At 45.4% G+C, this 12,410-nt stretch overlaps 1 protein-coding gene across 1 annotated transcript in view; it reads right to left on the bottom strand.

The window, feature by feature from the left end:
- The window catches only part of AFG1L (AFG1 like ATPase), a 206,146-nt gene that overhangs the window by 113,448 nt on the left and 80,288 nt on the right, over positions 1–12,410 (bottom strand). Inside the window, exons 4-5 of the mRNA XM_082248831.1 lie at positions 3,339–3,440; positions 2,328–2,458 (exon numbers count right to left, since the gene is read on the bottom strand). Of these exons, the coding sequence (XP_082104957.1) occupies positions 2,328–2,458; positions 3,339–3,440 (233 nt within the window). The remainder of the gene's footprint in view (positions 1–2,327; positions 2,459–3,338; positions 3,441–12,410) is intronic.

The raw sequence follows: 12,410 nt of genomic DNA, 5'->3' as shown, positions 1-12,410 counted from the left end.
ATACATAATCAAAATGAAAACAGTATTGAATTAAAAAAAAACCCTTTAAGCTACATTATATCATGCTCAGAATCTGTTGTTAATGGGAAAAAAAACAGAAACAAATGTGCTGGTGTCATTTTAAAATGCTACTCTTAACCAGAGGCTCAACTAGCAAAATGCATGCTTGTGCAAAGCAATATAGAGCAGCTTCAGATAATTGCCATGCAATTTACGTGCATTTACCTCCTCTTTCTGCCATAACACAGTTGTAATGATTTTCCTTTTTACAGAGCTAAACATTACTTCTGAACCAGTGTTTGGAAAGCTCCGTAATAACATTTGGATTATATGACTGAGAGGACTATACTGAACTATGAGACTGATGAGTAAGAAAAAAAGCTGCATAGATCTGCCCTGGGCTGTAATGTAGTGTTTTGATGCGGCAAGATTCAAATGCCTTTTGCCTTAGGAGAATAAATTGATTTGTAAAAGCTATCTAATTAATAAAGCAAGAGTCACTTGATGTGCTTGCTTGCCAATTTACTCTCTTTTGATCTTGTCCCCTTACTTATACTGTAAAATTACAGCTCTGTTTCAGAGCGGGAGAAGTAAGCAGGAAAACAATGAGCAACGTATTCTTGTAATAGTCTTTTTTTTATAGTATTCAGCATTCATTATACTGTAGAACAAAAGCGAAGGCTACAAATTACCACTAATGGCAGTCTACTAATGAAGAGAATGGAGAAATTTCATTAGCATTTAAGAGAAAAGATTTATTATGACCTAGACTTGCTTTCTATTATGACTCACTTAAGTAAGAAAAAAGAGGAAAGAAAAATCTAATAGTTAATTTACATGTGTAAGTGGCTGAGACTCTGTCATCTGCTGATTGGTACAGAGCCACGTAATGAATAGCAAATATAAGCATATAAAACCAGTAATTAGTGTTGGCGCAAATGATGTGCATCTTGCTGAAAATTTCAGACTGTTCTGTGTGTTTGTCTTCTGTTTAGCAGGTACCCTATCAATGATATTAACACCACTAGAAACCATTCTCTAAGTCTAAGAGAACTTCCCATTTCCTAAATAAAGTTAAAAGCATATTAAGCATATAACAGGTTTCATAACTTCACTTAACAATAAAAAATGTGTTTGTTTTTTTTAAGCAAATCTTTAATTTGACAGATATATGCAGAAGCCCCCAGAGACCTAGTTATTCTCCCATTGGGTGCCCCCATTTTGTCTCTCTTACAGGATAGAGAAGGTAAAGCCAGACTGTCAATCACAGCCCGTAAGTTACATACACCTCTGCCCTTCCTATGACAGTCATGCGTCACTGCTATCTGCATAGGTGACTAGGGACATGAATACAGATTCAGATGAAGGCTTGAGTATTGACTTTGACAAAATAAATAAAGGTGCATGTCAGTAACAGTGCTGTTTAGTCTACATGTTTTTGGAGAAAAAGAATGTTATGAAACAGCTGATGGGGCACATTATAAAGGTACCATGGTAATGTAGAAAAACTAGAGGAGACAAAAATAAAAAGCAGTCCTCCAATGCATAAATGTGCATAGTCGGCTTTTCTCACTGTTACTTGAACAGACTGATCATGGAAACCGCACCCACAAATAGGAGTTAAGAAGCCAGTGTCTCTGATTTCCAGTAATTGATAACTGTCAATAGACACTGACCTGCTGACGCAGCAGGGTTTACTAGATTGGAAACTACAGAGGGATCAAAAACGAGTATTCCCCTACCACGATAGTCAGCAGGCTGCACTGACCTGGTCCTTCATGAACCATTATATATGTCAAAGAACTGAACTTGAATAAATTAAAGAGGAGTTCCCCCCCCCCCCCCACCTAGAAAAGTCAGCAGCTACAAATACTGTAGCTGCTGACTTTTAATATTAACACATACCTGTCCGGGGCTCCCGCGATGTCAGCATCCGAAGCCGATTTTCGGATCGGTTCTCGGGTGCTGATGCCACCATTCAAGGCAATTCCAGGTAAGAGAAACCGGCAGTGCAGCCTTTTGGCTTCACAGCTGGTTCCATACTGCGCATGTACAAAGCACACTGCGTTTCTAATCGGCCCGGCGGCACAGGAAGGAGAAAGGGGGGCCGAACTTCTGAGGGAAGGCGCCACGGCGCTGTCTACGCAAGTGGGTAAGGGTACTTGTCAAAAACAGGTACCCGCTCCCCCACTCCCCCTGAAAGGTGCCAAATGTGGCACCGGAGGGGGGAGGAAGCATATAAGCGAAAGTTCCACTTTTGGGTGGAACTCCGCTTTAAGCACCCTGGGCAAAAAAAATAAATAAATAACAGTATTAAAGTTAATCACCTGGAACTCATCGAAACACAACAAACAGGCTTCTTCGCTTATTTCTTCAGCTATAGGGGCAATAGGGTCATAGGTTTTGGCCATGAATCCTGCTTTCCTTTTTGGTAAACTTTTCTTAAGGCGATGTATTCCTGTGTAAAATAAAATAAAATTTTAAAAAATGTAACTACTTTAACATGGTCACCTACAGAAAATATAATATGAAAAACTAAAATTTATTATACAAAAAAGTAAATGGTGAATGTCAATGACATACAAAAATACTTTAAGGGGTTTTAAAGGCAGAAGGTTTTTTGTCTTAATGCATTCTATGCATTAAGATAAAAAGCCTTCTGTGTACAGCCCCCTATTTCTTACCTGAAGTCCCTCTCTGTCAAGCGATCTCCACGAGCGTCCAAGATTCTCCCTTTTGATTGGCTGAGATACAGCAGCAGCGCCATTGGCTGCCACTACTGTCAATCAAAGTCAGCTAGCCAATCAGGAGAGAGATGGGGTGGGGCAGGGTTGGGGCTCCGTGTCTGAATGGACACAGGGAGCTGTGACTCAGCTCGGGTGCCCCCATAGCAAGCTGCTTGCTGTGGGGGCACTCAACAGGAGGAAGGGGATAGGATCACAGAAGAGGGACCCGAGAAGAGGAGGATCTGGGCTGCTCTGTGCAAATTCAACTGCATAGAGCAGGTAAGTATAACATGTTTGTTATTTTTATAGGAAAAAAAAAAACTAGACTTTACAATCATTTTAAGATAAATACCAGTAACAGAACCTGTGATAGCAAAGACTGGTATAATAAAAGCGACCTTTCTGGTGCAACACCAGAAAGCATATTGTCTATTTATTTTACTGACACTGTAAAATTAGTGTAGGTTGTAAATTAACTATTGCACAAGAGCTTGTTCCATATATAATTTTTTTTAAGGAACCAGATGCAGAGTGTCCATAGAGTACTGTATAGTTTATAACCAAGCCTAGTTAAGACAGCACTTACAAAACATTGTGATATAACCAACTTACTTTCATGCACATCAAGCATAAATCCATGAAAGTGCACTCGCTTTTTCTTTTCAACTTCAACATGTGCAAAAAACATGTCCATAACCATGGTTTTTCCAGTGCCTTGAAAAAGAAAAAAATGTATTAACATATTCAATAATTTTTCATTACACATTTGACTAAATTCAAACTATATCATGCAACTAAACATCCCGTATAAAGTAAATTGTAGACAAGGATCTATAAATATCTTAAAGATATATAGGATGGAAAAAAGAGCGCAACGCAAATTCCAGTGTCTGTCAATGAACGAAAGAGAAAATGGGATTTCTGACTTACAGTAAAATCCATTTCTCTGATGTTCATTGACAGACACAGCTCCTTATTTTCTTGACTATTGAGTTATACTGCCCCCTACAGGAGTAGGACACTAGGCAGGAAAAAGCTGGACTATGCCTTTGGGGCAGTCCCAGGGGGGGTATACTCCCACTCTCAGCTATAAGCACTCAGTTTTGTTACCAGCAGTGTCAGAAGAAAGCCAACTCCACAAAGGGGTGGGTGCTGTGTCCGTCAATGAACATCAGAGAAATAGAATTTACGGTAAGTCAAAAATCCAATTTTCTCTTTCATTCATTGACAGACACAGCTCCTTATCTTCTTGACCATTGGGGTTTCTCAAAGCAGTATCAAACATAAGGGGTGGGAACAGCAAGAAAAAATTCCCAAGGCTAAACCGTAGCCAGCCAGGTAACATGGAGCTCAACCATAAACAACTGGAGCTCATCTGAAAAAAACAATACACCCTCAAAGAGGACCAGGTCCTCTAAACAGCAGCCAGCAAAATCTTGCGACCAAAAAAAGCATCCGCAGATGCCAACACATCCACCTTATAAAACTTTGTGAAAGTGTGCACAGACAACCAGGTAGCCGCCTTGCAAGCCTGCAGCACTAAAGAAGAAAAATGTGCAGCGCTAGAATTAATATATGAAGGACTGGGATTACAACAGGTGAGGGAAATCCAAAAACAATCTCAGCCTAGTGTGGGTGCAATACCTCATACGTGAAAATGAGATGAGAATATATTAGAAAATATAATACTCACTCCAACTTAAGCCAACAAGTAAAGGATATGTGCATATATAAGGAATGTAAATATATCCAATAAAATAAAATGATAAGAATGAAGATAAAAATATATAGTATGCTAACAAATAAAGGTGAGTACATCTATCCCAAGAGGGGCAAACAAACCACAAAGCATGTGCAAAATATTAGTATGAATAAAGAAATGTCCAAAGTCACTCGTGATAAAACTCTGCAGGAAAAGTGCTCAACAGATTTCCAAAGTCTTCACGTTTCATCTATGGAGATCACCCAATCGTGTATAAACCACCACCAGTGATAGAGGGGGACTTACCAGATGTAGTTGGCTCAAATAGGCATATGCCTAATGGGCCAACAAAAGCATAAAAAGCCAACGATGACTGCCGGTGATCTGGGATGATGTCTAGTGAGTCAGACGCAGCTCAATCTAGTCAGAGACTATAGGGATGTCCCAAAGGAGTATTTTCATGAGGGGTGGGAAGACAACGCAAATGGAAAACTTAACTCCCCAAAGGATAAACTTAGCCAACCAGGTAATATGGAGCTCAACCAAGAACAACTGGAGCTCATCCTGAAAACACAATACACCCTCGAAGAGAAACAAAAAAAAAAAAAACAGTTCTCTTTAAACAGCAGCCTGCAAAACCTTGCGGCCAAAGGAAACATCCGAAGATGCCAACACGTCTATTTTGTAGAATTTTGTAAACGTATGCACAGATGACCAGCTTGCCGCCTTGCAGACGTGCAGCGCCGATGCCTGATGGCGAAATGCCCAAGAGGTACTCAGCGCTCTCGTAGAATGCGCCTTCACCAGGAAAAGGAGGAACCTGACCCTTCCGTGAATAAGCCTGAACTACCGTCTGCCTGATCCATCTGGATATGGTCACCAGAGACACAGCCTATCCCTTACGAGATCCTTCAGTATTGATAAAAAGAGCGTCTGATTTTCTAAAAGAATCAGTGGTCTCCAGATAGACCCTGATCACCGATCCACATCTAAAGAGTGCAACGCAAATTCCTTAGAATGTTTGGGCTTAGTGCATAGTGAAGGCAACACAATGTCTTCATTCAGATGAAAATCAGAAACAACCTTAGGAAGAAACGATTGATTAGGTCGAAGTACTACTTTATCCCTGTGTATCACCAGATAAGGTGAGCGGCAGGACAACGCCGCCAGTTCAGATACTCTCCAAAGCGGAAGTGATAGCCACCAAGAAGGCAACCTTCTGGGACAACAAAAACAGAGAATTCTCCAGAATGTTCTCAAAAGGAGGCTTTTGAAGAACAGATAATACCAGATTGAGGTTCCACGGAGGTAGCGGGGACCTTCTCAGAGGAGCCATATGGCGCACTCCCTATATAAAGGTATGAATCAAAGCATGCATAGCTAAAGGGCGTTGGAACTATATAGCCAAAGCCGACACTTGGCCTTTGATACTGCCCAAAGCCAACTGCTGTTCAACTCCTTTCTGCAGAAAGGCCAAAACCCTAGCTATCGAAAACAAGCAAGGGTGCACCTTCAGTGCTTCACACCATGAAATATATACGATTCCCACGTACGATGATATATCTTCCTTGAAGTTGACATCCTAGCCTTCAACAGCGTAGGAATCACAGAGTCAGAAAGACCTCTGTCTCTTAACACTTGGCTTTCAACAGCCATGCAAGCAACTGTAAAGCAGAATGGAAGATTGGACCTTGAGACAACAGATCTTCCCTGAGAGGAAGTCTCCAAGGAGCATCCGCGACCAACTTTACTAGGTCTGCGTACCAAGACCAGTGAGGCCAGTCCGGAGCTACCAGAATGGCCAGAATCCCTTCCACCTCTATCCTGCGCAGAAGCCTCGGCAGGAGTTTCAAGAAAGGAAAGGCATAAATTAGCCGATACTGACCCCAAGGGGCCACCAGAGCATCTGTGGCGTCGGCCAGAGGATCCCGAGACCTGGCTACGAATCTCTGAACCTTCTTATTGAGGCAAGAAGCAAGCAGATCTCTACCTTGGGAGTCTCCCACCGAACACACAGATGAAAGAGATGAAACATCTCCGGGTGCAGGGACCACTTCCCTTGATCCAAAACCTGACGACTTACAGTAGGTAATCCACTTGCAAGTTCTCCACACCTGGAATGTGTACAACAGGGAGGGCTGGAATACATTTTTCCTACCCAGGCCGGAATCTTGGCCACCTCTTTGGCTGCCAAGATGCTCTTGGTGCCCCCCTGGTGACTGATGTAAGCCACAGCGGTGGCGTTGTCTGATTGAATTAGAACAGGATAATCTTGTAGACGAGTCGTCCAGTGGCTCAGACAAAGCTTTATTGCTCTGAGCTCTAAAACATTTATTGGTAGTTTCGACTCTTCCATTGTCCAGGTACCCTGGGCATAGAGCTTCCCCAGCACCCTGCCCCAGCACGATAGCCTGGCGTCCGTGGTCACCACCGTCCAAAACAACGGAAGGATGGACTTGACTTGGCATAGTGCTGGAGACTGAATCCACCACAACACACCTTGGCTAAGGCTGAATCCAAAGTCAAGGCAAAAGACCAAAGGGGCTGGGGGGAATGGAAGGGAACCCGGGGGTCCGACCATCCCAAGGAGGGGCCCACATCCACCCCGAGGGACCACAAAGGGTGAGGGAAGGACACTACTTACCACACCATGGAACTGGGTGGGCACCACTCTGGACAGACAACCTCCCCATCTTGGAATGGGGGGTGTTGCGGGCTAGAGGTGTTTTTACTCGCAGGCCAGTCCCCGTCCAGTGGGACTATGTCACGGCCAACCTAGCGCAGAGCTGAGACCTGCACACGCCCCGCTGGCCAGACTGGGGAGACCTTATAGATCTAGAATATCCAGTCCATCGCCTAGTCCGGCAGTTGATTGTAGTTATCACAGGAACCAAATTAATTGTAGTTCTCGCAGGAACAGAAAATAATAAAAGAAGAAGAAAAATTAAGTTTAAAAGGAACTTAATTTTTTATCTTTAATAAAAATGTTTACGGCAAAAAAAAAAAAAAAAAAAGGAAAAAATGCCAGGACCAGAGATCCCAGCAAGGAGCTAGGTCCTTACTCCTGACTAGGCAGAAAAAAACTGATATCCTAGAGCAGGAAGTGGGAGTATACCTCCTGGGACAGCCCCAAAGGCGTAGTTAAGCTTTGTTAACTTTTGTTAACCCTTTTTCCGCCTAGTGTCCTACTCCTAGGAAGAGCAGCATAACCCATGGGTCAAGGAGATATGGAGCTGAACGAAAGAGAAATCCATTTCTCTGATGTTCATTAATGGACACAGCTCTTCATATTCATGACCGTAGGCTTATGCTGCCCCCTACAGGAGTAGGACACTTGGCAGACAAAAGCTTGATTACGCCTATGGGGTAGTCCCTGGGGGTATACTCCCACTTCCTGCTATAGGTATTCAGTTTTGTAACAAGGAGTGTCAGAAGAAAAAACCCAACTCCAAAGAGGGGCTGTGTCCATCAGCGAACCTCAGAGAAAAGGATTTTATGGTAAGACAAAAATCCAGTTTTTCTCTTTCGCTCATTGACGGACACAGCTCTTCATCTTAATGACCGTAAGGACGTCCCAAAACAGTGTCAAAAATGAGGGCTGGGAACGGCAGAAAAAAGCAACTTCCCAAAGGCTAAACATAGCCAACCAGGTAACATGGTGCTCAACTGAGAACTGGAGCTCCCCTGAAAAAAATACCCTCAAAGAAGACAATCCTCTAAACAACAGCCTGCAAAACTTTGCAGCCAAAAGAAGCATTCGCAGATGCCAACAAATCCACTTTATAAAACTTGCACCAATGATGAATGATGTCGGAAGGCCCAGGAGGCACTAAGCGCCTGAGTAGAATGCGCTCTGACAAGGAAAGGAGGAACATGACCTTTAATATAATAAGCCTGAACCACATTCTGCCTGATCCATCCAGAAATGGTCACAGCAGAAGCAGCCAGCCCCTAGCGAGGTCCATCCATGAGGACAAATAGTGAGTATGATTTCCTAAAAGACTCTGTAGCTACCAGGTACACCCTGATTGCCCGAACCACATCCAGGGTATGCAAGGCAACTTCCTTATAATGTTTAGGCTTAGGACACATGGAAGGCAACACAATGTCTTCATTCAGACGAAAATCAGAGACGACCTTCGAAAGGAAGGACGGACATGGTCGAAGAACCACCTTACACCTGTGAACAACTAGATAAGGTGAACAGCAAGACAGCGCAGCCAGCTCAGACACCCTGCGCTCCGAAGTAATAGCCACCAAAAAGGCCACCTTCTGGGACAACGTAAGCAGAGGAATCTCTCGAATATTTTCAAAGGTAGGTTTCTGAAAAACTGACAACACCAAACTGAGGTCCCACGGCCGAAATGGAGACCACACTATGGGAGAACCAAGTGTTTCACTCCCTGGAGAAAGGTACACACCAAGGAGTGCGAAGCCAACAGACGTTGAAAGAAAATCGCCAAGGTCGAGACCTGGCCCTTGATGATACTCAAAGCCAAACGTTGCTCGACCCCTCGCTGGAGGAAAGCCAAGACCCGAGTCACCGAAAAGGAGCGAGCGTGAACCCCAAGAGACTTACACCACGCGATGTACGTCTTCCAAATACGATGGTAAATCTTCCTGGAAGATTCTGTGCAGGAGTCATGGCGGAAGCTTGAGAGGAGGAAAGGCGTATATCAGATAATAATGACTCCAGGGAGCCACTAGGGCATCTGTGGCATTGGCTAGAGGGTCCCGAGACCGTGCCACAAACCTCTAAACTTTCCTGTTGAGGAGAGAAGCCAACAAGTCCACCATGGGAGTCCCCCACCGGAGACACAACTGACGAAACACCTACAGATGAAGTGACCATTCTCTTTGGTCCAACGCCGGTCGACTGTGATAGTCCATCTGCCAATTTTCCACCCCAGGAATGTGTACAGCAGAGAGGGCTGGAAAGAAACGTACACTGATTGGTAGCCTGGACTCCTCCAGAGCCCAGACCCCTTGAGCACAATCTGTGCAGAGGACGCCCCACCCACCCAGATAGGCTGGCATCCGTGGTGACAACCGTCCAGTGCAGGGGAAGAAAGGATTTTCCCTGAAGAAGTGCCAGAGAGTGAAGCCACCAAACCAGGGAGCCCCTTGTTCCCTGGCTCAACAGGTTCAGATTGTCCAGAGACTGAGGATCCTTGTTTCACTTCACCAGAATCTCCTTTTGCAGAGATTTTGTGTGGAACTGTTTAAAGCGGTTGTATACTGCAAAAAAAAAAAAAAAATAAAACAAACCCTGCAATACAAAGGCATAATGAGCTAGTATGCATCGCTCTTGTGGGTAGGATTTGCGGGTGCAGTATAGAGACAAAACAGATGGTTCTTGAGGTAAATCAGGAGTGTTTTATTTACACTTCGGGAACACAAAAGTAACAGTCTTTTTTAGATGTTAACTCACACCCAACAAAAAGGAAAACGACAGTCTTTAAGGCAGGTTTAAACACAGCAACAAGTCCATTCACCTGTGTCTCTTTGGTGCTGTTCACACACAGCAACGGATCAGTTCACCTGCTTGTAACCTTTCCAGCCTCAGCACTCACTTCCACAGCCTTCTGGTGCATGGAGATAATTATCAATCACCTGTTAGGCTGTCTGCCTTATAAACCCCAGGTAAGACCTGGCCTGGAGCGTGGGGAGCAGCCACCCACCCACACATTGACTGCTCCCAATAAGAGCCGGCCCGGATTCGGCTTTGCAGCCATACTAAAATAGAAAAGTGTCAAGCAGCACTAGCTGCTGCTGACACAGAATTGCCGGCTCTTATCCCACCAAGGCCAGGAACCACGGTGACACGTATCTTCCGTCGATCACGGATCCATGTGCCCTGCCACAGTACTTTAAAACGAACCCCCGACACAGACGCCCAGACACCGTTGTGGGAGCTGTCATGCTCCCTCTGCGTCTCTTCTGGGTTCGGCGGCTCCGGCGCTATAAGTGGCCGGAGCCCCAAAGACGTCACTCCCGCGCATGCGCGGGGGAGTCACTTTTTCCGGCAACTAGCCGGCAAGGAACTCTGAAGATCCGCCGGACCTTCAGAGCACATGCGCCGCTAGTGTCAGCGGCTGCATGCAGGGCAAATATCTCCTAAACTGTGCAGGTTTAGGAAATATTAATTGTACCTACAGGTAAGCCTTATTATAGGCTTACCTGTAGGTAAAAGTAAAAACATTGAGTATACTACCGCTTTAAATGGAACCGCCCAGCACCCGCATGCAAGTCCGAAGAGATGACCGTCTGCTGGACAGCAGAAGCCAAATCGCCTCCCGTAACTTCTGAAGTTTTGCCAGAGGGAGAAACACTTTGGCCGAGGCCGAGTTCAGAGTCAGTCCCAAATATTCCAGGCTCATGGACAGAACCAGAGCAGACTTCTGGAGAGTGATCTCCATTATGGTCAACAGGGCAATCGAAGACTCTGCCCGCAAAAGCAGATCGTCCATGTACCCCAGTAATGCAATCCCCCCCGCTGACGCAGTAATGCTAGAACCAGTGCCAACACTTTTGTGAAAGCCCAACGAGTGGAGGCGAGACTAAAGGGTAACACCACAAACTGATAATGCTCCTCGCCCACGGCAAAGTGGAGGAAGCGCTGATGGGCAATACAAATAGGGATGTGAAGGTAAGCGTCCTTGATGTCAATGGATGCGAGAAAGTCCCCTGATGTAGGGATGCTACCACCATGCGAATGGACTCCATTTGAAACCTCTGTACCCGCACAAAGCAGTTCAGCGCCTTGAGGTCCAGAACTGGACGCACCTTGCCCTACTTCCTGGGAACCATAAACAGGTTTGAATAGAGGGTGGATGAGCAGATGGGGGCCACAGGCCAAAAAGATCACAGAGCTGGGGGGAGGGGAGACACGATTGGGAAGGAGGGGAACCTGGGGGTCCGACCATCCCAGGGAGGGTCCCACATCCGCCCAAATACCCGCCAGGGGTAGAGGGGGGACAGCTACTTACCACACCAGGTACAGGATACACACCGCTCTGGACAGGACACCACTCTATCATAATGTGGGTGCTGTCGGCCAGGAGGAATACTGCGACTCAGGCCGAAGCCAGTTCATATGCACCCCTGTGAGAGGTTTGACTCACAGGCCAGCCCCCCCCCTCCAGTGGGGCTATGTCGCAGCTGACCTAGAGCAAAGTTACGGTCTGCATACGCTTGCTGGCCGGACTGGGGGGATCCTAATGATCTAGATTATCCAGTTCGTCGCCCAGTCTGGCAGTTGATAGTAGATTCTCACAGGAAAAAAATAATAAAAGAAGAAAAAAAATTCCATTCAAAAAGAAAAAATACCTAGGACCCGATATCCCAGCAAGGAACTAGGTCCTTACTCCTGACTAGGCAGAAAAAAACTGAAAACCTATAGCAGGAAGTGGGAGTATACCCTCAGGGACTGCCCCATAGGCGTGCTCAAGCTTTTCTCTACCTAGTGTCCTATCTCCTGTAGGGGGTAGCATAACCCTACGGTCATGAGGATGAAGAGCTGTATTCATCAATGAACTAAAGAGAAATCCCCCCTGATGTAGGGTGGCCACTACAGTGTGAATGAACTCCATTCAGAACTTCTGTACCCACACAAAGCAGTTTAGTGCCTTGAGGTCCAGAATTTGATTTATCTTGCCTTCCTTCCTGAGAACTGTAAACAGGTTTGAGTAAAACCCCTGAAAACATTCCGAAGTCAGAACTGGGACAATTGCCCCTTCAAGTAACAAGTCTTGCACTACCCCAAAGAGACCCCATAAGCGATCTGGGGACAAGCGTAGGTTGGAAGGGAAGAACCTTTCTGGAGGATAAGACCAAAAACTCGATCTTATAGCCGATCCATGAATCCAGAAACCAGCGAAGACTCCCCCCACCCCAGCTACGGGTGAGGGCACCCCTTCATGCAGAGGAAGACTTGTCCGCAAGTCTGGAAGAGTCCGCTAGTGACTTGCCAGACCAGGTCC

This window comes from Pelophylax lessonae (assembly GCF_965119305.1).
Source record: "Pelophylax lessonae genome assembly, chromosome: 3".
NCBI lineage: Eukaryota > Metazoa > Chordata > Amphibia > Anura > Ranidae > Pelophylax > Pelophylax lessonae.
The sequence above is the reverse complement of the archived record's forward strand: the minus strand, read 5'-3'. Positions and strand labels throughout refer to the sequence as shown.